At 37.3% G+C, this 26,938-nt stretch overlaps 1 protein-coding gene across 9 annotated transcripts in view; it reads left to right on the top strand.

The window, feature by feature from the left end:
* The window catches only part of smap1 (small ArfGAP 1), an 86,382-nt gene that overhangs the window by 20,172 nt on the left and 39,272 nt on the right, over window positions 1-26,938 (top strand). Inside the window, exons 4-6 of one of the 9 annotated variants that reach the window (XM_052612974.1) lie at window positions 2,691-2,766; window positions 9,900-9,971; window positions 11,366-11,443. In XM_052612974.1, the coding sequence (XP_052468934.1) occupies window positions 2,691-2,766; window positions 9,900-9,971; window positions 11,366-11,443 (226 nt within the window). Of the gene's footprint in view, window positions 1-2,690; window positions 2,767-9,899; window positions 9,972-11,362; window positions 11,444-26,938 lie in introns of all 9 variants that reach the window. The other 8 variants (XM_052612975.1, XM_052612976.1, XM_052612973.1 and 5 more) reach the window with 8 other exon arrangements.

Genomic DNA, 26,938 nt, shown 5'->3' on the forward strand with positions numbered 1-26,938 from the left:
TTATGCTTTGATGGCCTTCGCTAGTTATTCCTCAAGTCAAAATCATCATCAACTTTCTACTTAGAGGCTGAGGTTAGTGTGTGGTACAGATCCATTCTTGGTCGTCTGCAGGGGATTGAAGACTATTAAAGTAACTAACTTCTAAAAAAATATGTTGGGTAGTGTTTTTAAAAATTGCGCAATACTTTGAGGAAGATCCAAATAAATTAGTGACTTATACATTTCATTTGTCAGTTCTGTCACAACAACTCAAACTGTTGTACTTGTAGTTCCATCGTGAGCTTTGTATACAAAATAAAAAAGCAGTTGGAAATTCCTGGTGTAATGTTGGTGAACGTGGCAGACAGAAGCCTGTGCGTCTTCACACCTCATGGCTGCAGAGATTTAGAGAAAACAGCTGCTGTTTTCAGCACCTTCACACACAGCAGAGCTGAACAGGAACTACCTCACCGCTGAGGCCTAACAGGAAGTCAGTTCATGTTTTTCATCCCTCTTGCCTCGGGTATCCTCCTCCGTCCCATTTCACACATCAGTCTAATTGGGTGTGTTTGGCGGCCTGGATAATTCCATATTCTCCTCATTGGCGCCTTCAGAAACCCTAATTTAATTTCCCTGGCATCCGCGGCCTGTTATCAGCGCTCCCGCATTTGGTGTGGATATGGAAAAGGCTTCATTTGTATGCTGACCGACGAGGTACAATATTCTTAACTGTCAAAATGGATTAATCTGGACAGCAGAGGTGAGCTTCCTCCACAAACCGGCTTTGATGGAATTCGCTTTATCACAGGTGGGCTTTCTTCAGATGGAAATGCGGATCTTTTGTGCACCAGTGTGGGGGTCTTTCACTCTCTCTCATTTTCCACTTATCACTGCTTCCCTCTCGTGATCTCTCTAATGGAAAAGTTTTATAAATGTCAAATCATTCTTTCTCTTTTCTGTTGCTCATAGTGAACGGCAAAGGCACCTTCATTTGGTGTTCTTATGTTTTTCTCATATTTTTGAATCTCTTTTTTTATGTACTGTATTAACTCATTTAACTTTCTCTTGTTGATGCCAGTGCTGCTTTTTATGCATAATCTTTCTTCCTGGCTGCTCTCTGTAAGTTTTGCATCACGTCCTAACTCGGTGTGATGCAACAAAGCATCTTTTCCATTTTAAGTTTAGGAATGTGCAAAACTCCACATTTTCAAAATCGTCTTGTCGAGGTGCCTGAAGCTCTACACAACTGATCGTCTTAAAGAAGCCCTGCATAATTAAGTGTTCCTGAGGATTTTTAATTAGCTGGTTCAGGTGTGTTTGATTAGGGTTTGAGCTGAACTTTGCAAGAAGGTATATCTCCGGGAGCAGGACTGGCCTGATTTACATATGTTTGTGCGTTCAGAAACAGTAGACGGAGCACAGCAGAACTGAAAACTCTCAAGTGTCTCGCAATACAATGAAAATAGGTGCTTTAACGGCTATGAATGTAAATGGAACTATTTCATCATTTTTATTTTTATTTTTTTAAGATATTAATACTTTTATTCAGTAAGGATGTATTAAATGGATTACAGAAGACAAATCTTTTATAACATCATAAAATCCAAATAAATTAAACTATATTAATCAAAGAATAATAATTAAAAAATAAATCTACATATTAGAATGATTTCTAAAGGATCATGTGATGCAGAAGACTGGAAAATTCAGCTTTGCTGCAATCATATGAATAAAAGACATTTTAAAATCTATTATTTTACATTTAAAGTTATTTTAAATTGTAATAAATGCAGCTTTGGTACCATGCTTCTTTCCGAAACATTATAAAAACATACCAACCCCAAACTTCTGAATTGTAATGTATTATATTTAGTTATATTGTTTAAAATTGGTCCTCCATGGATCACTTGATATTCTTCCCGGACCACCAGTTTGAGAACCGCTGATCTTTTGTACTGAGGATGCTACAAGGATTTTTTCACACGTCCCTGTCTTTTCTCTTTCTTTCTCTTGCGTTCTTTGTCTTCCTGCCACCTGCTTCCTCACCCTGATCCATATTTCATCAGATGCATTATTGTATTGTGATCAGGGATTCATGAGAGTATAAATCCAATAAAGCTGTGTTAACCGGTCCTTGGCATCTTACTGTCGCTGTGTAAATTCACACTGTTAACAGGGAGTGAGATTCAGAGAGCATGTGTTTTGATTTGTCTGTGGCCCCACTCTGTGCACATGTGCTTCCTGTGAGAAGAAGAAAAAACAGGCTTGGGAGGATTTGGGCCATCTTTGTGAGATCCTGGTTTCATTATTTATTTTCTTTCAAGATGCAGAATGCTAAGTTTCAAACTGGGCCTTGGATCAACTTTTAAAAAATAAGATAAAATTTAAAGACCCCTTTAAAAAAAAAAAAAGTTTGGTGGCTTTTGGTCTGTGTGCTTTGTTGTCATGGATGTGTGGCATAATTTGATCTATATGCTATCAAAACTTGTCATATAGCACATAAAGTCAAGCCATTTCATGGGTTTTAAAAATGTATAGACAGGTAGTTAGCAGTCATCATCAAGCTTCTCCATGTCTCTTAACAACCTCTCAGGTTAATTAGTGAATGCATGCCATGCTTGTTTAAATGCTGTGATTTTTTTTTTTATATATATATAATTTGTGTTAGTCGTAAGCCATCAATATTTCAATTTTCCTGAGCAATGTTTCAGAGCTGTGGAGTTCTTCATCAGGGACAAGTACGAGAGGAAGAAGTACTACGATAAAAACAATGTCAATGGAACCGTTGTGAGTATCAGCATGCACTCATCCACTGTTTGCTATCAAGCATTATTTTGTTTGTGTGTGTGTGGCACAGCAGTATTTCCCAGGTTTGTGATCACACCATCTATAATTTCTGAACAGTTACATCACTTCTAATCCGGTGTGTACCAAGTCTGTGCCAATACAGTAATATATCTAACATATATACTGTGATTCTTTCTCACAGAATGCACTGATTATATAGATCTCTCTACCACAATTTCTTTATTCATATTTGAATTCATATCATATCCTATAGTTTAAGTAAACCTGCTAGCAAGCTCTCTCTCTCTCTCTCTCTCTCTCTCTATATATATATATATATATATATACACACATATACATGCATACATACATACATGTATGTACGATACATTGTATTGTACTGGACTGAAGTAAAGCAATCTGTGCAAACAAGATTGAAACTAATCTTTCAGATCTGGTTGCAGATCATGCCTTTAGTTTTGATTTTGTGATGCATTGCAGTATATTGAATCATAACGCTGTATCGTGAGCCAGTTGGAAATACCTAGCTCTAGTGTTTGCTTTAGTTTACTGTCTATTTTATGTGTGGAAGGCCTGTTTTGGCGGCCAGTTGTTCTGATCACTGAGGCCTCAAATTCACATTGAACAGCCTGGTGAATTGCAGCTGTGCTTTACGCATTGGAAATTGATTGACAGGAGCCAGCAGCCAATTAATACACTCTTACTTATGTTAAATGACTTTCTGGGACTTCCTCTCTGTTTAATGTTTATGTTGACCAAATCTTTAGAAACGCCACAAGGAGTAGTAATTGACCATCCTTAGAGTGCTGTGCAAGTCTTAGGATCATGAGACTGCTTGAGGATCTTAAGCAGACTAAACAAACAGCCTCATTTCGACATTTTCTGATTGCTTTGGATCAGTAGTGACTGAAACATGGTTGCACTGTGAAAGGTTTTCGATCAAACTCTGCAAAGCTGCCCTGTCCAATTACATTTCTCTCTCTACTTAAGGCTTACCCAAGCAGAGCTCTGCCTTTCTCTGACAGGCCTTCCTGAGCCAGCCAATTAAAGCCCCTGCCTGCAGAAGACAGCCAATCAGATTTCAGCAGAGGTCAATGTGATCGTGGTGAGCTGTTGACTGAAGAGTGACAAACTAGACATATATAAGAGCAGCATTGGTCTGTGTCAAAAAAAAACAATTTAATAAAAATGCAAATTATGGTGTGTTGTGTTGCTGCACTGTAACAGTGAGGCATTGCCTGAAGAAAGACTATGATTCCAGGTCGTCCTTATCCAGCGGCTTTTAAATGCAAATAAATTATTTAAAAAAATTCATTATCAGTTTAAGGCATTTTGCTTAGTTTATGGAGGGGTCTGTTAACTGAAAAGCACATACAAATTACTAAAATCAAAAAGAAAACTGAAAATATATGAAATAAAAGCTAATCCAAAAATTGGAGTTGGTACTATAATACTATATGAACACAACTAAAATAACTCAAATGCTTTTGCTGCAGAAGCATCAAGTGGTAGGCTCACACACACACACACACACACATATTAAGCTATATATATATATATATATGTATATATGTATATGTGTGTAATAATATAATCTCCATAACTACGGGAAGAAGGAGGCAGGAACCAGCGGACAATCAAAGTAACATTTTAATAATTCCAAATAAACACAAAACAGCGCACCAGCCCCTCACGGACGACTGATGCGCATAAATAAAAAGCAAAACATAAAATAAAACCCAGGCCTGGTCCTCTCTCGTCCTTCACTGTCTTTGCTCCAGTTTTATATCCTTCCATCTCCTACGTGGGACTCGAGACCGGCGGTGGGGCGCAGGTGTCGCTGATTTCCCAATCATTCCGCCGGCCTCACTCCTTGTTCCCACGTCCCTCGGCCCCACCCCACTCGCCACAATATATATATATATATATATATATATATATATATATATATATATATATATATATATATATTAGGGCCGGGACTTTAAGATTAATTAATTACAGAAAAAAATTTCCCGCATTTTTTATAACTTATCTTTGCACCGCGGAACGTTTCTCACTGGACGCGTTTCGGCGGACCGATTATACTGGAGCACCAACTAGCGTTCGCATATCACCGCAGCAGCACATCAAGCCTCAAGTATCACCTCAATGCAAAACATATAGCAGCTAGCGTGGACTTTACACTTTATGTTGAACTATGTATTATTTTGTTGGTGCAGCTGGCAGTTTATGTTGAACTCTTTATTGTTTTGGCCAAGGTTATTGAGAGTTGGACTTAGTATGTTATGGCCTCTGAAGCAACAGAGAGATGTTTTCTAATAGTCAGGGTTTCCAATGTTCTGAATGTAATTGACAGTATTGTGTTTTACTTAAAAAACACTTTACAGAAGGTTCCAGCACCCTATAAGCTACCTGAATTTCTGAAATGTACTATTTCTAAATTGTTTTTAAATATGCTATTGCTACACTTAATGGCAAAAATTGCACTGGTCTGCTAGACTCGGTTGAACAAAAATAAACTATTTTGTTGCTTAAGCTTATGTATTCAGTCATTATTCAATGTTATACAATAAATCCATGTGAAATAAAATTACTTCTCACTGTTCTCAGGTCAAATATTTATATGCGATTAAAATGCGATTAATTTCGATTAATTAATTACAAAGCCTCTAATTAATTAGATTAATTTTTTTAATCGAGTCCCGGCCCTTATATATATATATATATATATATATATATATATATTTATTTTTTATTTTTTCTCCAGGGTTCTTTGATGAATAGTAAGTTTTATTTGAAATGGAAATCTTTTTTAACATTGTCTGTACTGTCACAATTGATCTAATGTATCCTTAACATTTTCTGACCTCAAACTATGTATTTACATTTTTTTTGAGTGGTAGTACCTGTCTCAGCTGTGGTACCAGGTTTGATCACTTTCTGGTGACACAACTTGCCGCAGAGATGCTGAACTCTAATCATGTGACCCTGACATTGACTCTAAGCCTAGAATGGAGGCATCTGATGGGCAGATGGGCCAAAAATAAAAAGAGAAAAGAAAAGAAATCAATAGTTGCCTGTTTCCAGCCCAGGTGGAGAGAAATGCAATATTGCAGCCTTTCCTTGCTTCAATTACTAAAACAAGCTCCAGCTCCCTCTCTTTCCTGCTCCTTGTCTTCCCGTCTCGTGGCAGTAATGAAAGTTCTGTGTGTTCTTCTGTGGCAGTGGATGGAGAATAAATGTCTTATTGAAAGCCTTATCGCCAGTCAGCATGCTGTAGTCATGTTCCCTCCCTGCTGATTCGCACCATTTAAATGAGTGTGTGTGTGTGTGTGTGTGTGTGTGAATCCAACAGCGAAGCAGAACCTCAGAAAATAAATGTCCCAGGATATTAAGCGTTCTCCACTTCCTTGTTTTCAAAACATGTTTTTTTCACCATTTCCAAAGGTTTTTTTTTCTTTCATTATTTTGATCAAAGTTTATGAACCATGGAAAATGTGCAAAATGAAGGATCTCAGTGGACCGTTTTTAATACCAAGAATGGAATATATAAAAGACGAAAGGAACATGAACATCACAGGCTCAGTTCTGCTATGGTGTATGTAACTAGATTTGTTTTTGTTTGTTTTTTAAAGAAAACTGTGCCATAGAACTGTCTATGAGTGTGAATGTGTGAATGAGATATCGGAGCGTAACTAATTATAGCTTCAGCCTTCCACAGCCAGTGTCTCTTTTCACACTGCAGTCATCTAAGCCTCACTCAGCCCCAAGTGACCTGGCCCGCTTGGCCGTTTGCACTGCATTTTGGGGCATTTAGTTGTCTGCTCCTTCTATTACTTCTCAGCTAGAAAGCTGGAGACCTTTGGACCTCACACTGATGCTGTTTCTTCTTTGAGAGTATGGGAGTCTTCACGCTTTCAGCTGCATTAAGATGGAGATCGGTTCTCCCTTCACACTCCGGGCTGATTGCTGTCTCTGCTTATTGACCACCTCTCTTCATCTCCTGCTGCTTTCCGTTCTGGACTTATTTCCCCAGACGGGCACGGTAGTATTAAAGGGATTGGGAGGAAAGAGTAGGAGTACTGTGTGGTATTATTTAGTGGCTCTCTAATGAATATGGGCTCATGCTGCTGTGAAGCATAGTGCTGATGCTAACCCAATAAAAGCAGATTATGAGGGAGATCCATCAGCAGGTAATGAACCGGTCTGGACAGTTCTGTGGTAACTCAGGCTATAATGGACCTACTTGTACAGCTTGAGCTCTGTGGACTTCTTGTCCGTTCCTCTTCCTGAAAACTCTCTCTCCACTGTCACCTGCTCCAAAGGAATATTCTGGGTTTAATATAAATTAAGCTCAACTGACAGCATTTGTGACTTGTGTTGAATACCAGAAAAATAAAAAAACAATGTTACTGTTAGGCACCTACAATGGAAGTTCTGGAAGCTTCTTGTTTTATTAAAGCATGGTTTTTTCTATTAAGCGTGTATTATTTGATATGTAAAGCTGTATAAATCATTATTTTTGCAGACGTTCTAGGAATTATGGCATGACATCGTCATTATGTTAACATCATGTTAGGGTTTGGCATCGTCCATCGCCAGTGGCTGACAAACATCACAATGTTGAGCCGATATCATGTTTGCCATGAACTGAATGTAGAAAGTGAAGTATACCCGGGCCTTTAGTGGTCAGCTGCTACATAGCATGGAAAAATCAAGATGAAAATGAAAATATCTAATGGAAAATGAGAATGTTAGGTTTGTAATGATATAATTGTTTTGAATGTTTTGGCAGATGGCCATCTAGCGAGCCCCCCGATGTCATCGTCCATCGTGATGTTTCACTGTGGACAGTTTGGTAGACATCGCCCAACTCTACATCATGTGACTATGCTTGAAAAACGGACAATTTGAACATTTAAGGATTGGCCCCATTCAGTGTCAGTGCCTCACTGTAACCCAGGATAGAATAGAGAACTATGAGAATAAATGCACTTCAAATTATATTATGTTTGTATTATCTCTACTATATTTTTAAAAACAAACAGACAGAGAGGAAATAAAACTACAAAACCTAAAAGTGAAGTAATAACACATTTGAAAGACCTCATGAAATCAGTACTCCCTGTCTGTTAGCTGTTTCTATTTCTAATCTATCAGTATTTTTATTTTTTTTATCTAGTCAAAAATCTAACAATTATTTTTTTGACAGCTAAACCGGTCACTTATTTTCTTGAGTAGGTGATTAATGCTTTGGTTGACTTAATAGTTCATTGTAACTGTAAATTCTGGCATTAAATTTTTTTAATGTTTTATTTAAACGATTTCTCATAAATAATCTTTACATATAAAAAAATTCGAACATAGACAAGAAAGTACCAGTGACATGGTCAAGTCAAATTAAATGTTTGTAATCAACATTATGCAACAAAATGCTGTTATTTGAGCTTAACCCTGTCTATTCCTTTTACTAACTTACCCATGCTGCTTTTTTCTCTATTCCTCCATATGTTCCACTTCACCTTCATCCTTTCCCTCTGTCCGTCAGTTGTTTTCTCTCTCTCTCTCTCTCTGTATGATAGGGTTTGTGCTGTCACTTATGTGATGATGCAGAAATGGAGTAAAAACTTGGCCCTGACACATCCATGACCTTTGTTCCTCTCTCTCCTGCCCAAAGAGAAAGAGGCTTTGTGGGACTCTGTCAATGAGGCGAGCCGTTTATCTGGCCCAGAGCCAATAATATTCATGCTGAAAGCACATATGAAGTTTTTTCCTTAACCAATAGAGTGTTATTTTGGTATTTCACTGAACACATTAATCATAGGAGGTGTAATTAGAAGGAAGAGCCCGATTAGAGAGGAACTGTATTTTCAGCCTTTGTCTTCAGCATTCTGTCTTCAGGATTGCACTCTGAAGCCACTGTTGCAATCGATATAACACTAAAGTGGACTCAAAACAAGACTTAATTATGAGTCAAAAGGCATCACTGGTTAGCTTGCAGTTCTCACACACCTTGTTGAACATCAACTGCTATGCCTTTTTGTTCTTTTTTGCTTTGATAACTAAACAGCAGCAATATGGGATTTTAAATGTTTCATATCCCTGTTCAAATAACAATAGCTTTTCAAAATAAAAAAAGTGTTTTTTTATAACCTTTGTGCAGTCTTTTATGCAAGCAGTAATTGAACCACTTAAGGTGTTTTGAACTGAAAATAGGAATCGATATTATTGAACTTTGCTGAGCTTTTATATACGCATATGTGAACATATATTGTACGGGCAAGCTTTTCAAACATCGCCATCTGATTGATGCTGTTATTTGCAGTGTCTACACCTTTAAGCTAATTCTGTTGATTTGAGGCAGCCTTGGCTATGGAGATTGACAAACTCGGAGTACAGATTAGGCAGATGGTCTCACTTCTTACATTTGTGGAGTCTTCTGGAACATCTGGAAAAGTCTGGGCTATTTTTACCCACCAAATGTGTCCTTGGTGAAAGATGTGACTGCTGATAAGAGCAACTACACCAAGTTACATGGGCCTTCTTCCAGATTTGTATGTTTTTGCAACTAATTATTGTCTTGTTTCCCTGTTAAAATATTTAAGCATCCTTATAACAGGATATATTCACTTGAAAAGTAAAACTAGTTATTTCCAAACATAACTCCTCTGGCAAGAAAATGTTTAGCTTTTTAGTCATACATTTTACTGAGGTTTACAGGAGAAAATAATGCTTAATGGGCTAACAAACAAACTTCATTCTCAATAAATATTCTCTGAAGACGTGTCTTAATATCTCAACTGATTTTGCTTCACATGTGAATTTGTTCTAACAAAGTTTTATATTTTTTGCTTAAAAATTGGCAGTAATACTGATGAATAAGGTTGTTTTTGCAGTTTCCAGATGTGTGTGAATGTATCGGGAATATAAATGTTGCTTTTCCCAGTTTCCCACAGGCTTAATAATTAGTCACTCTATAGTGATCGCTACAGCCTATTAATTCTGATTTCTCTTCTTCCACTCTTTTTCCTCTACTTTTATGTCTTCCCTCTCATTCTATTTCAATTGCTTACTGCCTCTCGTCCTCTCTCTCTCCTCTGCCCCTGCAGAAGTCCTCTGATGCTGCTTTGCCTTCAGTATCATCTCCATCTTCGCAAGCAGCTGAGAAAAGCAAACTGGAGGTACTGTAGCGATGTGCTTCTCTGTGCCGTGCTCATCTGTGCGGTTCACTGATCGTGGTGCTGTGCTTGTGCTCTGCATTCTCGAGGATGCATCCCAATTTGCATACTTTCCTTCCTAAATGGTATGCTAGTTTAGAATGATTGCATTTCAAAAGATACTGTGTTAAAAATATGCCAAATTGCGTACCGGCTTGCTGCTACATTCTGAAGTAGCCTATGTATCCATTAAAAAAAAAACGAAATATGAAGAAATAACACATTTTTAAGACTTAATGCAATCAAAATTGGTATTCTGGTCTTTAGTCACTGGCTGAAGCTATCGAAATGCTAGTGTACTTTACTATTTAGCTTTAAGCTGGAAAAAAAAGGTTCACCCCTCTATTATGCACTAACAAGTTGCAATTTTATGAAGTGGTAGTTTATCACAGTACTGTCTAACTACATATAACAAATGCACTTTTTTTAACATCACTTACAAAGTAGTATGCAAATTGGGACAGACCTAATCTATGTAAAATGAAGTGTGTAAAGTGGCTGTAATTGCACCAATCAGAACTGACTGACTATTGACAGTTTTGGCAACAGATTATTAAACGGCCTGTAAGAATGTTGATTTAAACCAAACAAAGAGCAAGGCGAGAGAACCTATAGAAATCGCCCTGACGGCTTCACATTTATTGTTGAAAGTGCTGTGGATGTGTTTGAGTGGATGTGTAGAGTCTGTTGCCTCTGTGCTCTGCTGTGGAAAGGATCGATAGCACAGCTCTGTCCGCATGCAGAGGGGAAATAGAATAATCAATGTGCCCATAAAGAGCTCCAAATGGCCAATCCGCACCTCTCCTCCAGGCCTGTTCTCCATTTGTTCCGTCTGCTGGTAATCATAGTGCTAGTCAAACACACCACCACGACTGCAGAAAACCCACTCTGATCCCTCGCTCCCACACCTGAACTGACCTCTCGCTCAGCGTTTTTTGCAGTAGCAATTGATGCGCAGTGAGAGAAAAGGAGAGTGGGTTTGCTGCCAAAAAGCTTTTTCTAGTTTCATCTGACCATAGAAGCCAGTCCCGTTTGAAGTTCCAGTCGTGTCTGACAGCTGAACAAGCTGAAGTTTGTGATTTTTCTTGAAAACCTCTCGAACAACGTGTGGTGATTTAGGGACTGTTTGATATATATGTGTTTATTTGTGGTAGCTATATTTAAGCTATCAGAGTGCAGGTCTCGAGACAAAATTATAAGTGTCTTGTGCCCTAAATACACCTCAGACTTGTAGCTGACTTCACCTTTTTTTTTCTTCTTCAATTTCTTTTTTGTGTATGTGTGATGTGTGTGTCTTGTGTGTGCAAACTCTTTAATGTGGTTTTTCACATTTTCTTTTCCTCATTCTGACACAGAAGGAGAGAGAGAAGAAAAAGGAGGAGAAGAAGAGGGAAAGGGACACAGATAAAGGGAACAAGCCAGCAGGTTTTGAGAAGGTAATCAACCTCATTACTGACCAAACCGGCTGAAGCCATTACTCTTTTAAATGAGAGCTGTGTTTATGAATTTGTTGAAGACATTGTGTCTGGAATGCAGGTGCTTGATGTTGGACCATGAGGGAAATGCTTTACAAATATTTTTGCTGTATTTTTCTTGATTTGGAGTTTGTATGTTTTTAACACATCTGAGATTTTGAGAATCAAACAAGCCGGTGTTCAGTGACCAGAAGGAAGATCATACTCCTGTCTTCCCTGTGAAATCAAACACCCTGAGCACACGAGTTTAATTTTCTTGCATATTCATATGTCTCTTTGCAGGAAGTTAGGTCATTACATCTCTAATTTCGTTTTAATCTCTTCGTTTTAATCGGTTGTGTTATTCAGTAAGAAATCTCTAATTTCTTACTGAATAACACAACAGTTTCAGAATAACAATCAAAACTTGTATTTGATTTACACCATACGGAAATGAAGTTAGCATTATTCCAACTGTAATGTAGCCACGTATACGAAACAAATTTATTGAACATCGCAATCATAGTCCACACGGAAACAGCCACACTGCATTTTACCAACAAACCCCCATAGCATCTGATCTCTAGTGCTTTGAGAGGTATCGAGTGGGTTTCTCCGTGCAAGAGGGCACATAGGGTAACAGATGTTGCAGGCTTGACTTCATCTCTCTGTACTGCAGAGATGTTGAGCAAATAAGCAAACACTTAGATGTGCTCAAATAGCCACTGCAGCAATAATTAAAATTTCGTGTCTAGTCCACAAAACTTTTACAGGCATCTTACATTTGTACTTGTGGAACAATCCGCTCAATTCAGGCACCTTGCTTTCCTTCGCCCAAAACAGTCACACACACCTTCCCTGAAGCACAGTTAGGGGGTCATCTGAGATTGTAATGCAGAAAACAAATGCAGAAAAAAGGAATTTGAAATTGCTGTGTGTTGTGTGTGCGAGAGAAAAGAGATAGTGCGAGGCCATTGGGATTGTGTATTATTGTCATCTAGCTGTCAGAGAGCACAATGGAGGTATTTGATTGACAGGCGAGAGGACGAGAAGGACTCATGGAGAGCAGAGTTCTTCACTTTTTCTGTAGTGGTGTCTTGCGTTTTCTGTTATTTTCCTACTCTCTGCATGGCTTCTTATTCTCCATGCTCTGTTGTCCTGCACAATGCTTCTCAACTACAGTAGCTTTGCTTCAGGATTTCACATTGGATATACACTGGCAACTCACTATCATATAACATATGAAAATGCCAAACTTGTTGATTGGTTGCCTGAATGATTAGTTTACTGGTTATCTTAAATAGGCTGGTTTCAGGTTGAACTTGTTTTAGGGAGCTAGAGGTAGCACAACGGTGTGAAAGAGAATTCATGGGATCTCAAGATGTGGCTTTAACACTTTTAGGCCATTTTTAATTTGACATCTTAAAAATGAAACTATCATGGTAGTATGCGCATATTCATAATGAAATAACTTATATTAGAGGTGCTTTAAAGAACGAATTTAAGGTTGCAAGTTTTCCAAAAGGGTGTGAAATATGACTTGTATAATTCAACATTTCAGCAGTTGGGTTTCGTATGTGTCCCATTCATTTTCTCTGTGGAGGAGTTGAATTAATGATAGACCTTTGAAGACAAACCTGTGGTGAGCAAGGTTGTTACTGGATGCTTTTGTTGAGCTTGCATTATTACAACTTACTTTTAAATAATTGTGTTTTAAAACTTGTATTAACATTGAGCAAATCATACCTGAAGAACTTTATTTCATCCACTGACTCACATGAAAATATGTTGATTGTAATCAAAATCTTTTTAATGAGTAGTTTTACTTGTCCATTGTTTTAATATTTTAGTAATTTGCAGTGCTTAATGGGTTACTTCATTAAAGCTGTCTTGTACTAAAGAAGTGCAGAGTCTAGTCTTGTTTATATATATATATATATATATATATATATATATATATATATATATATATACTTGAAGAACCAAAGCCACTGAAAAAGTGGGTAGCACTGTTGCAATCTTATTGATTTAATAAAATAGCAGCACCTATTCAATATAGTTAATAATAATATACAATATACCTGACTTCCATCAGGTAATAGTTTATTTCATTAACTGTAGGCTGTTTTATTGTTTGTCAAGTAACTTGTCGCAACTGTTCCCTTTAATATAGAATGTGTGCACAGGTGTGCCCATTTGTATTTTTATAAAAACAAACAAACAAAAAATTATTGGTTTGAATATGACTTATTCAATCTACTGTAGAAACAGAAATATTATTTGTAAACGCAATAAGCAGAAGTGTGTTTTTCCCACCAGTCTAACACACAGAACAAAGATTGGGCAGTTTATTGTGTTATTATTAGCCATATTACAATGACAGATGAACTGTTCCAAAATACTGTTGAGTTTGGTTGGATGCACAACCTTTGAAAGTCAATTATGAATATGGCAAGCATTTTCTCTTCAGTTTAAAAACATATCTTACGAAGGATGTCCAGGTCTTGTAAAACTTCTGTTTTTAACTTCGAATGGCAAATTTGATCTTGAAGTGGAAAGAAAGTCATGACCTCTTTAATCCATCTATTGTGTAATGGACGGTTTGCCTTTTTCCACTCTAACAGAAATAAAAACCCTGCTATAAGTAAAGCAAAGGGGTCAGCATCAACAGAAATACCATAAATAATTTTATATTACTCAATGATCTCCCTCCAAAAGTCTTCCAACTTGGGTCAAAACCAAAACAAATGAGCTTTATTGGCAGGGGTGCGAGCCCCTATTACATGGAGAACTAACATTGAGATTAATCTTAGCTAGGTTTGAGTTGGTGAAATGTACTCCCAAGTTTGTGGAGTATCTTAAATTAGACAAAACACAATGCAACTCATTTTTGGCTAACAACCCAATAGTTCACTGTTCTATTCTCTTGCCATTTTTGTCTCATCTATGTGTGCTTGTATAGTATGAAATTTGAAGTGTGGGTCACAGTGGAGAAGATTGAAAAATGCAGTGGCCTTTGGAAGTCCAGCTGCAATCGCTCCGTTTCTGCTCCACTTGAGAATATTCAAGAATATTCATGGTCTTTGTGACTCCTGGAAGACGGCTAAGCTTTAAGGGAGACCGAGTTAGCACTGCATGGGCACCTTCTGTTCTAGCGCAGTCTCATGCTGCTCCTAGGGAGACTGGGATGAGATGAATAGAAAAGAGTGAAGAATGAAGGAATGGAGCGAGAGAACCTGACAGGGCAGTTCAGCACTTTTATGCCTTTGGGGCTGGTTCCTGTGGCCATACATGACAACTCACGTGTGCACCTCCACACACAAACACGAGCACTTATGAAGAACAAACTACATTCACTTGGCTGTAGGGGATGGTTCATCTGTCTGCTGTAACAAACCAATTTGAACTTTTTGTTCAAACTGAGGTACCAAAGGCTCATGCTGCATCAATACTAAATTGATATTTTAGGCCTGAGGTTTTCTAATGCCCCAAACCCCCAAATCTCCCCAGCAAAGGGATAAGAAGTTGTCTCTGTCATTGATTTATTTGTCATTGTTCTAAAGCCAAAATAAGTTGCTAACAAGTTATATTATTAACAGAGTAACAGAGTATTATGTTTATATATGCAATATATATATATATATATGTATGTATGTGTGTGTGTGTGTGTGTGTATATATATATATATATATATATATATATATATATATATATATTTATATATATGTATATGTATGTATATATATGTATATGTATATATATATATGTATATTTATATATATATATACAGTGTACGTATATGTATGTGTGTGTGTGTGTATGTCTGTGTAAGTTTTATTGTTAATAAAATTAATATTTTTCTCATAGTTTCATTCTGCTGTAAAGACCAGTCAGAAACCATGATATTTAATAAGTTTTACATTAAAAGCAGTAGTTTTTAACAGTAAAAAACATATATATTGAAAAAAACTGATTTCATTTTATGAAAACCTTTTTTTAGTTTCTTTGGATTTTATATTATCATTGTACTAAAGCCACAATAAGTTATAGAAAGCTTACGAGTATAAGTTAAACTTAAATTATTCAGCATTTTATATGTTTTTATCTGTAAAAAATTAATTATATATTAAATAAATTGTTATATATAATTTCTTAATAAAATATAAATTATGCCATTTCTTTTAATTTAGCAAATTATGTTTTTATCAAAACATAGCTATGTTTCGACATGAACTTCTGGCTTTACCATTTCTGTGGGAAACCTGCTTGAAACATTTATTTGTGGAATTTTGTAAATTGTGGTACACCTAGTGGTTCAGAAATGACACACTGCACCTTTAAGAGTAAGACGAGTCTGCCTGCCCTGATTTTTCTCTTTTCCTATGTTGAGTGCAAACATCTTTTCCAGCTAGCTATCTATCAGTCCTTAATTTGGTCATCTCTGAATGGCTGAATGAGATGCTATGCGTGTCTCTTTAAGTGCTCCAGCCGGGGAACTGGGGGGATGCCTGCCTTGTGGCATCTGATGCATATGTTCCTCCTTGACAGCCTTCATTTGTTGTGAGTTAATCTCCATACATATTTCCTTTGCCATCAAAGACGCTTGCTGGCTTATGTTAAAAAGAGCCAAGCAAGGATCTTACAATGATATTCAGAGGCTCTCCTGAACCTCCTCAGTTGAGTGTGTGAGACTGTGAGACCCACATGACCTCTGCTGATTCAAAGTCTGTGAGTCTCATGTTGAGATTGCCAGAGCCGTGTGTGTGTTTTAGGGAGCGTGAAAAAGGAAAAACCAGATACCAGCGCTCATCTCAGATCAATGTGTAGGCTGATTGAAATGGCAGTCTATCTTCATGTCTGACACAACGGTGTGATTTATTGTGATTCTGCCGCACACAAAAGCCGTCAGACAACATCCTGTCTGTGTGTGAGAGAGAGGTGAATAACTTTTGCCATAGTTATGATGGTTTTTTTAGCTGCATAAAAGCATTCAGAAAGGTTTGTGTGTCAAATGCTTCTTGAGCCCTAAATCAGCATATACTGTAAGTATGATTTCTGAAGGATCATGTCACTAAAAACTGGAGTAATGGCTGGTGAAAATTCAGCTTGGACATCAAAGAAAAGTAAATTATATTTGAAAATATATTCAAATTGAAAAGTTATTTTAAATTGTATTCTAAACTAATTTATTGTTTTTACTGTATTTTTGATCAGGTGCAGTCTTGGTGAGCATAAGAGACTTTTTTCCAAACATTATACAAATCCTACTGACACAAATTATGAACAGTAATGCAGATTACCGGTTTCAGTAGTTTATAATGTCAAATTCACTAAATCCATTAAAACATTTAAACATTCTTATGCTTCACTGCTTTATTAAAAAATATATATATATTTTTTTACCTTGCATGAAATCCCAAACTGTGCTTAATAGTAGCACATTGTAATCTTGGTCCGATACCAAAATTGACAAAATGATAAGATCATATCTAGTATCATCTTATTGATTTGCTCCAACAGTATTTTTTGTATCACGTACTGTGCAGCCCTAGTCTAGTTAGTGCTTGTTGCTTCTAGTTCCTCAGAAAATGAAAACTCTTTTTGTTTTTCCCCAGTAACACGGAGACACCTCACCAACTCGATCTCCTCAGCCCTGACTGGAAGTCTTTATGTATTATTAGTGTTGTCAGACACTAGACAAGCATCACTGAGATTCGAACAAACTCCTAACTCAAAGTGTTCAACTTTTACAGCTGGCTCTGTACTGTTTGTATCAGTGATACCTTACAACATTGGGCTTGTTGAGGTGAGGTGTGTGATATTGTTTTCTAAGTGATCAGATTTTGTCTGATGGATGATAAAAGCCCATATACCAGAGTCAAATCTAACGACTGAAATATTGTAGAGACCCAAATCCACTCATATCTCGTTTTTCTCAGCAAATGTACAAAATCTAGTCAGCACCAGCTCATATCCTTTTTCCTTAGAAAATGTAAAAGGCAAATATAGTCATTATATGAAAGCAAAGTAGAATTTGAAGCTGTAATCAGCTATGCACTATTCTTATGATTTTTTTGACATAATGGTCCCTTTGGACTGCAGTCTACAGCTGATGGTCTATAACACTCTCTGGAATAGAGCTAATGTATGATCAATGTTTGATGGGGGCTTGTTATTATGGCTTGCTGCTCATGAATGAATGGATGTGAATCTGTCTGGCTGTGGGACAAAGGGGTCGTTCCTTCACAGGTTCATGTCTTCATTGCTGTAGGGAAAGTACAAATCAAAATGTACTGGCTTGTGGTGGACATTTGTGTTTAATATATGAATGCATATAAATTCTAAAGCTGTATGTGCATACACTGAACATGCATTTTAAAGGGATTCTAGAGCAGTAGAAGAAATGGAAAGCTGGCTAATCTTTGGAAAAATATGCAGTGTGCTGACAGATGGTGTTGGAAGGAATGAAAGATAGAGAGGAAAATGCTCAATCCTGTTAGACTGCTCACCTGAGCGCAACTCCGCTTTCACTAAAATTACCTTCATCATAGCCAGACAAAACCCAGGAAGGAAAGTCAAAATATAAAAGCAAGTAGAAGGGAGTGTAAGGAATTGAGAATGGTTAGAAATCTGTGAATTTACAAATTACATTTGATTCTATTAAAGGGTTAGTTCACCCAAAAATCTAAATGATGTCATTAATAACTCACCCTCATGTCGTTCCAAACCCGTGAGACCTCTGTTTATCTTCGGAACACAGTTTAAGATATTTTAGATTTAGTCCGAGAGCTCTCAGTTTGATGGCCGTTCGTGCCATTTTCGGAGGACACGTCCTGGCCAGGATTTCTATACATCCACGTTTTGGCTTTGTTTGCACTGCACAGACCAATGGCTTCTTTTGCTTTTGAATCGCTTTCACGTTACTTTGATGTCATTAACCGATCAGTCTGCTCAGTGCTGCTTTCCAGTCCAACAATAAAATGTACACGTATTTGCATCGTTTTGACCGTTCTCTGTAAATCCCACCTTCTCACGCACCACGATTGGTCGATTTACGCACAATGTCTGCAGGTTATTGGTCAAGTGATCATTACCGTCATTAAGTATGTAAACAGGAAACCAAAGCCAAAATCTGGATGTATAGAAATCCTGGCCAGGATGAGGCATTTTCTCCTGATAACCCCGAAAAGAACTTAACATTAGTTCCATGTAATTATGCATAATTTACTGTTATTACTACAGCAGGTACTTATTTATTTATACAATTTTTAAATGCATTTTATATGCTTTATTTTGCTTAGGTCCTTTATATATATATATATATATATATATATATATATATATATATATATATATATATATATATATATATATATATATATATATATACAAATTTGATCTTATATTTAAAGTGCTGTTTATATATTAAGGTTTATATAACTATTTTTATTTCTTTTTTTTATCTGCACCAATACTCTTTACACCTGTCAGTCGTGTTGGGTGTTTTATAAGTGGGAGCAGGAAGTTGAGATCATCTCAGCTGAAGTGGATCATTCAAGCTTGAGCTTCATAAGCCGTTATTAGTTTGTCATGGGAGAACAGCATTTTTTCTACCATTGCTTGTCACAGGGATGCTGTGCTGCTGCTCTCCATCTCAATTACAGTGCTCTCAGTTGTATAACAGGATCTTTGTAGGGCAAGGTTTTGGAAAGAGAGACTTTGTCTGATTCAGTAGCTAATGCTGGTGAAAGTTCCAGAATGGTTAACGTTGTTTGCAGCACATTTTTAACTACTGAAAATCCAAGTTCCTTTTTCGGTTTTTGTATTTAATGTGTTTTAGGGAAGAATAAACATTTATAAAATACATTTTATTTACTTCTCTTCCAGCAGCAGTTTCCCAGAATGTCTGGCAACCTGGGGGTCTGGACAAAGCAGCTACTAGTTATCTTGTCCGTTTTTTTCCCCCTTTTTAATACTCCATAGCAGCTTGGAGTTTACTAGATTGCGAACGTGTTTCCAGTGACCCCAGTAGACCATTTCCAGAGGGCAGCCACTGCCCGAGTAACGATTCCTGCCCGTTCATCTCTCATTAAAACTCAGTGAGATGCTCATTAGGGTTTAAGTGGAATTAGTCTGAAAAGCTCTCTCTCTGCGCTAATGAAGGCAGCCGCACCACAATTGTTTTCATCTGCAACTACTCTCCCTGAATGCAATCAGGGCGAGCTCATTTTATCACATGTGCTTTTCAAGGCCGGCAGACAAGGTAACTGCACAAATTGTCTCTGCATTTACACACCTCACTCTTTTTTAGAGTTTTTTTGTAGATGTATAATAAACCATCCACTACTGCTAGCTGAACATGAGTGTTAGGCTAGGCTAGCATCTACTTTCTCTGTGGAGTTAGCACCCACACAACTTTGTACGCTGTGTTTGAATCCACATGTGGTGCCGCAGCATGTTCCTGTGTGTGTTTTTTTTTGGCTCTGTGTTGCTGATTGAGAGTTGAAAAGACAGGCTCACTTCTTTCAAACACCTGTCTTGCTTGCTCGCTCGCTCGCTCGTCCTCCATTCTTTTCCCTTTGGAAATGAAGCTTAGGTTTTCAGTTGTTCTGCCCATTTGAGAAGTGAATAAGTTATCAAAGAAACAACAAGCAGTGTTTGCTGCACTGCGCTTTTGTTTGGTACACATGCATGTGTGGTTGTAGACTCTGGGAGCTGTGTCGGAGGTATTGTTTGAATTGGGAAGCCATCTGTTCACCTGAGAATCATGTTGTGTGAGACGGTGGAGTAAGTGTGGGTAAACGTGGAAAGCTTCACAAATTAATCACACTCTGTGTTTGTCCTTTCAAGTGTACGTGTGCACACATTTTTTGTTCAGATCTTTCCATCTCCCTGCTGTTTTTGTGACAGTCTGCTGTCAGGGGACTGTGAGCACTAGGAGGGGAGGAATTTCCATATTACTTGAACAAACACACAGGTTTACTTGATTCCGTGTAGAATAAGAACACATCAAGATGTTCAGTCTGCTGCTGTGGAGTCGGAGGCCCTTCCAGACTAGAGATTGAAGCAGTTTTCAGAGCCCGCTTCATAATGGGCCTCAAACCCAGTGGTTTTAAAACTTTCTGACTCAAATTCTTCTGTTGTACAACACAATATTGAAAGGACATCTGTCCTTCCGTATAGGTTCAAATATTTAGGTAACATTTTAGATTAGAGAACACTATTTACTAGTAACTAGTTGCTTATTAGCATGCATATTATTAGCATTTTTGCTGCTTATTAGTATCGATAAAGCACATATTGATTCCTTATTATATATGACTATATTTTAGATCCCTTAATCATACCCCATACATAAACGTGACTATTAATAAGCAGCAAATTTAAAATTTGTTCTTAGTTAATAGTGAATATGTGTTCCCTAATCTAAAGTGTTAGCAGCCAAATGATTGAATTATTTTCCTGCTTGTTAAACTTGCAAAACGAGTTTCCTTGTCATGAACTGTGATTTAGTCAGTTCTTTTGTCTGAATTGGTTTAGGATTTGACATAATATCAAAACATATATTTTACAGATTTTTTAAGAAACCTCATTTAATTAAGGATTTAAAAGCTGCATTTGAATAGGAAACGGTTGCCTAACACAGCTGTGGATTTGTCTGTGACGCCTATAAGATGACTTGCCTTGAAAAAGACAAGGCGTTACTCAATAGAGAATATGACTCATCACCTCATCTTAGGAGCCCCTTGCTGAGATGTCAAAGGATGATGCCATATTGATAGGAGTTAGGGTTGTATTAGGATGGCACTGATATCCCATAGTTCAGTGAGTTCAGGGGCTTTGACACAGTAACATTTACATGCTAATAGAGCAGAACAGGCTGTTAGCATTATGCGTGCATTTAATTGAATGGTTGCTTTTCTGTTTAGAGGTATAACCCTGATCACTGTACTTAATGTAGACACACACACACACACACACACACACGCATCTCATTGATACGAGCGTTTCGTGTTGGCATTTGTTTGTGTGTGTGTGTGTAGTCCCGGCAGGTGATATTTTTCCTTTGTAGTCTTTGTGAGGTAAAATGCATAATTAATGTAGATGAGATGTTTAAAGCTCAAGGCCTGGCACTAACCAGTGTCATACATATCTTATTTCTCTCTCTTGCTCGTTCTCTCTCTTTTTTGTGTACACTAAAAGTTTGGCGTAAACATTTTTTTTTTTTTGTTTTGATAGAAGCCTCTTATGCTCACCAATTAATTTAGTCTAAAATACAGAAGAAATGGCTATGTTTTGAAATTTACTTACAATTAAAAACAATGAATATTTTTTAAATGTTATTTAATTTTGTTATGAGAGCTGTTCAAAAAAAAAAAAACGAACAGGAACAGGAACTTTAATATTAAATGTATTAAATAACCATTCAGAGACATCCTGGTTCATTCTCATAGGTTTTTCTTCTGTTGGAGTCTCTCCTTCATCTGTTTCTGACGCTAGTTGAAATATGTACAGCTGAACACCAGTTATCTCAATATTATGAAGCTGCAGACTCGGACTCTGGGTGCGGGACTGTAGATGCAGCAGGCTCCGAGTCTGCAGCTTCATACTACTCGGTTATCTCGGTCCCACTCATGTTACTTCTACTGGCTGTTTTTTTGCTGTAGGTATGCAAAGCAGGGATGTTCAGCCCACACCCTCTTTTGAAGACAGGTCGAAAATATGCAGCTTATTTGCATTTAAAGCTTATTTGCATTTAAAGCAGCTATTCTTTAGACACACCCCAAAAATAGGGCTGTGACGGTGGCAGATTTTTACCTCTACGGTGGTAATGGACAAACAACCACCGGTTGAAACATATATTAGTGATGTCAATATTAGCACGTTAACGAAGCGATTAATTTTTTTTCAGTTTAAGGCATAAAAAATATTTTACGCAATTAACACTTCAGCACCAGGTGCGAGTCGAGCAAGCCCGGAAATGGTCCTGTGCGTGCTCTTCAGTTGCATGCACTGACGATTTGTGCTACCCTGTCAGATTTTGCTACCTCCTATTAAAACAGATGGTAGCATAATTCGATAGTGGAAAGTGTAAGTTAGCATAATCTGATAGGTAGCATTATTCGTCAGTGGTGGCGCTGTCTTTGTGTGTATCCTTTTATATCAAATGCAAAATAAACTACGTGCATGCAATGTTGTGGTCAATTAAGTCATGGAGTTACCAAAAAGACGATTAAAGCTGCCATAAAATGGTGGAACCATTTAATATATTTAAATGTGACCCTGGACAACAAAACCATTCTTAAGTCATTGGGGTGTTTTTTTTTTTGACAATAACCAAAAAAAAAATAATTTGTATTTGTATTGATCAAAATTATAAATTTTTATTTTATGTCAAAAATCTTAAGGAAATTAAGTAAAGATCATGTTCCATGAAGATATTTTGTAAATTTCAATGCTAAGAATTAATTTGCACAACTTCAAAGGCGATTTTCTCAGTATTTACATTTTGTTTCCCCTTCAAATTCCATATTTTTAAATAGATGTATCTTGGACAAATAGTTGTTCTGATCCTTATATATATTTATACACGTCTCTGTAATCAGCACAGCACTGTCTCACTCATTTAACACACCGGATTTAACTCATCAGCTTGTGTTTCTTTTAAAACATTTGTCAGTGAATACGCAGCCTACAAATCACTAAAATAAATATAAAATAAATAATAGAGTTAAACAAGAAAGTAGCCTAAATAAGAAAGTTAAAAACACCCTGTCTAATGGAGATGAGCTATGCAGTGTGACAAAATACTCATTATAATCAGTGATGCTTCACTGGATGCTGCACGACATGACATATCCCCGACAGCAAACTGCTTCATCCTATTTATGAGGTACTGACACAGAGTTCAGATGTCCTGTAGACACTAGACCGACTCAACCTGTAGTGACGCGGCGGTGTTGCATTCAGTGTAGAGACGGTTCACTGTTCCATGGCCAAGCATGTGGCTCATTAACTCCTCGTCTGCACACGCTCTCTTTGAAATAGGAATCAATGCTACATTTCTTGTTACCGTCTTTCATTTGACCCTGTCTCGTTTTTGTATTTGGCCAGTTTGGAGAAAGCCTCACCAAACCTGACCAGCCAGGTGTTTGCGATCACGGGAATTTTTAAAACTTGGATGGGTGACATGAATGGAGATGTTTTCATATCGGCGATGTAGTATTTGGTGTCCAAATACTACAAGGAACAAGTTACATCGCCCGACACAAAATTTATTTCCTGAACTCAGACCTGCCAATTTAAAGGAATCGCTGTGTATGGCGTTGGAGGTATTTTGTTAATAACCATAGACTTTTAGTCTAAATAAAACAATTTGCGACTATTATTACACTTGTAGACAAAACTTCGTACTATGCTTGCTATAGAGTGCGTGACATCACGTGCACTACCGCCGGTGGAAGTAGACAACCGTGCTGGCAACTGATCTCCGAGGTGACGCAGTTGTCATGACCACTGCCACAGCCCTACCCAAAAATTTTATTTTCACATTTTATAATAAATGATCTGTGGGGTATTTTTAGCTGAAACTTTACAGACATTCTGGGGACACCAAAAGCCAATATTACATCTTGTAAAAGAGGGCATAATAGCGCCCTTTAAAATGAATGGATCATTAGTTCATGATACCTAATGTATTATTAATGTCAAGAATGAACCTTATTATTAGGGGTTTCCACTTTTTTACTTGTATTCTAATTTTAAGACCAAACTCAAATTGTATCATTTCCTTTCCGATTGAGTGCACCATAAAATGTTTATAGTAACGAAGTATTTTTTAACTACAAGCCTGATACTGACACAATACTCTTTTAAAAGTTGAATTGTATTTATACCTTGTATCGAAATGTGGGGCTTAGCATGAAATGCTGAAAACAGTGAGATGGCCCAGCTCTGACAGAATCCTGCAAAATTCAGTTTTCTTCAGGATGTTATTTTAGAAATTGACAGTTTCCAGGCTGAAATAAAGTGAGATGGATTGTCACTTCTGAAATGTTACGTCTTAAATCATACAAAAGTTTATTTTCAAACTGTTTTTATAGCAGAAACAAATTGTAGAAACTTCCTGACCGAATTAGTTTAAAATGAAGGTTACTTTTAATATTAATTACATCTATTGAACTGTCACATAAAAGCAATATCACACTCTCAGTCATGCTGTTGTAATGACCGCCTACAGACAAATCGCAGCCGAAAAGAGAACTAGAGTAAATGTTAATGTTCTCTTCATGAGTTGTTATCGCCTGTGTTGCCTCATCAAAACGTTGAGTCATTGTCTAAAACCGCCTTGTCTCTCTCCTCGCTTTTCATTTCCCACTCATAGTCTGTGTCGGAACCGTACATGCTGATTCACTCTTCAGCCTGAGGACACCAAATAATAAGAAAGTCGGGCACATGATAATGGCCGTTCCTCCCTGCACTTCCTGACTAATCTAGGCTAACAATGACCTTGGGCCTGTGCTTATACACACAGATGGGTTTCTGGTTTGGGGATACAGAAAAGATTGAGAAGGGAGAGGTTACGAGGGAGATGGAGAGAGAAATCAGGTTTGGAAAAGATGGAGATGGAGAGAGAGGAAGACAGAACAAAAGTAAATGAAGTGAGAGAGAGAGGGAAGTATCCAGGGAGACGAGAGTGAGGTGTGGATGAAGGAAGGGGAGAAGGAGGAGAGGAGATAAAAAGAAGAAAAAGGTGTGCTGGTGCAAGGAGGGAAGGAGGCTGACGGGTGGTGTGAAATGGAGAAAGTGTGTGTGTGTGTGTGTGTGTGTGAAGGCTGCTGTATACTCTCATTGGGGCCCTCATGCAGGGAAGGGGATTTCAGGATTCACTTTCCACTTTGCCTAAAGGCCTGTGTGTGTGTAAGAGAGAGAGAGAGAGAGAGAGAGAGAGAGAGAGAGAGAGAGAGAGAGAAAGTGTTCTTGTGTGTTTCTGGTGTATGTGCAGTATTAAATATCTACAAAAGATACTATGGATCTATGACTTCACCAATAGTTTTATAAAAAAATTGTCACTGAGGGATTTCACGCACACAGCCTTTCAAAGTTAACATGAAATCTAGACTTCTTTATATATATATATATATATATATATATATATATATATATATATATATATATATATATATATATATATACAGTACAGTATATACAGATACATTTTTTTGATGTTTGTGTTTTCATTCTACACAGTTCATTTGTGCATATTTAATAAATGACTTCAGGTGACGTCGCTGGCCAGGAGCCCTAACACCCTTAAACAATTAATGATCAGTCTAACCCCATCTCTCATCAAACTTCCTAATTCAGTTTGAAATAAGGATTTTCTGATTGCAATGTAAAATGTTTTTCTTAAATCAGTAACAATATGACTAAACCGTTTATTGTTATGACAAAATAAATATTAACCAAAATAAATATTACTATTGTACAATTTACAGTACAATTTAAAATTACAAAACATATATTTAAAATGCAGTGAATGCATAAAATACAGTGCAATCAGTTCGGACATCCCACAGTGCTCATTCAATAAATGAACACATTTAAAACACATTTCTCTATCATTTTTAATTTAGTTGTTAATGTCATTTGCAATGCTTATGTAATTTGCCCTCTTTAAAGCTGTTAACACTGTACCTTTTGTATTTTTTTCTGTTTTTATTTTTTGCCTTCAGTGCCTTCTCTGTGAAGGATGCATGTGTATTCTGAGGTCATCTTACTGTGCATAATTGTGCTGCCTACCTTATAAAACAAGCTGATGACTAGGATTCTAAACAGCAGTCTGTGTTTATGACTGATTGTTTGTCAAAGTTTGTTTATGAGCAGTTGTTCTTCTCAGTTTGGAGTGTGTGTGTTTGATCTAGACAGCTCTGAGTTGTTTGATTTCCCCACTCAGATGTATCATCTGAAGATTTCATATAGATGCAAGCGTGCTTGTGTGCACGAGACCTCCGCTATTTAGCGTGCACCGTTGGAGGGGAAGTTTCCTTGGTGATGGAGGCATGCAGCAGATGCTGGACTGTATCAGCAGTTTGCGGTTAATGAAGAGCGTTGGAGTGCCTGATGGGAGGTGGAATAATGAACCCTGATTTGGACAGCCAATGGAGGGGAGGAGAAAGTGAGAGAAGGTCTTTATTTTAAATATATAAAGGAGATAGAAATGTCATCAGACAATATACAGATTACAAGAAAGATTTACAGAGGCACCGGAGAAATGAATATTATATAGATTGAAATAAAGAACTGAAAGACAGAGGAGTGAGGTGGGGGTGCGTTTCAGTCACCCTGCAGGAGGTGGAAAATGCAGTGATTTGCTGTAGTGCTGCAAGTTAGCACACTCGGGGCTGTCAGAGAAAGAGCTGCTTGTGTTCAGATGGTTTTTCTCCATTGTCAAAGCACAAAGAACACGCATATATA

The sequence above is a fragment of the Carassius gibelio genome, chromosome A13 (assembly GCF_023724105.1).
Source record: "Carassius gibelio isolate Cgi1373 ecotype wild population from Czech Republic chromosome A13, carGib1.2-hapl.c, whole genome shotgun sequence".
Taxonomy (NCBI): Eukaryota; Metazoa; Chordata; class Actinopteri; order Cypriniformes; family Cyprinidae; genus Carassius; species Carassius gibelio.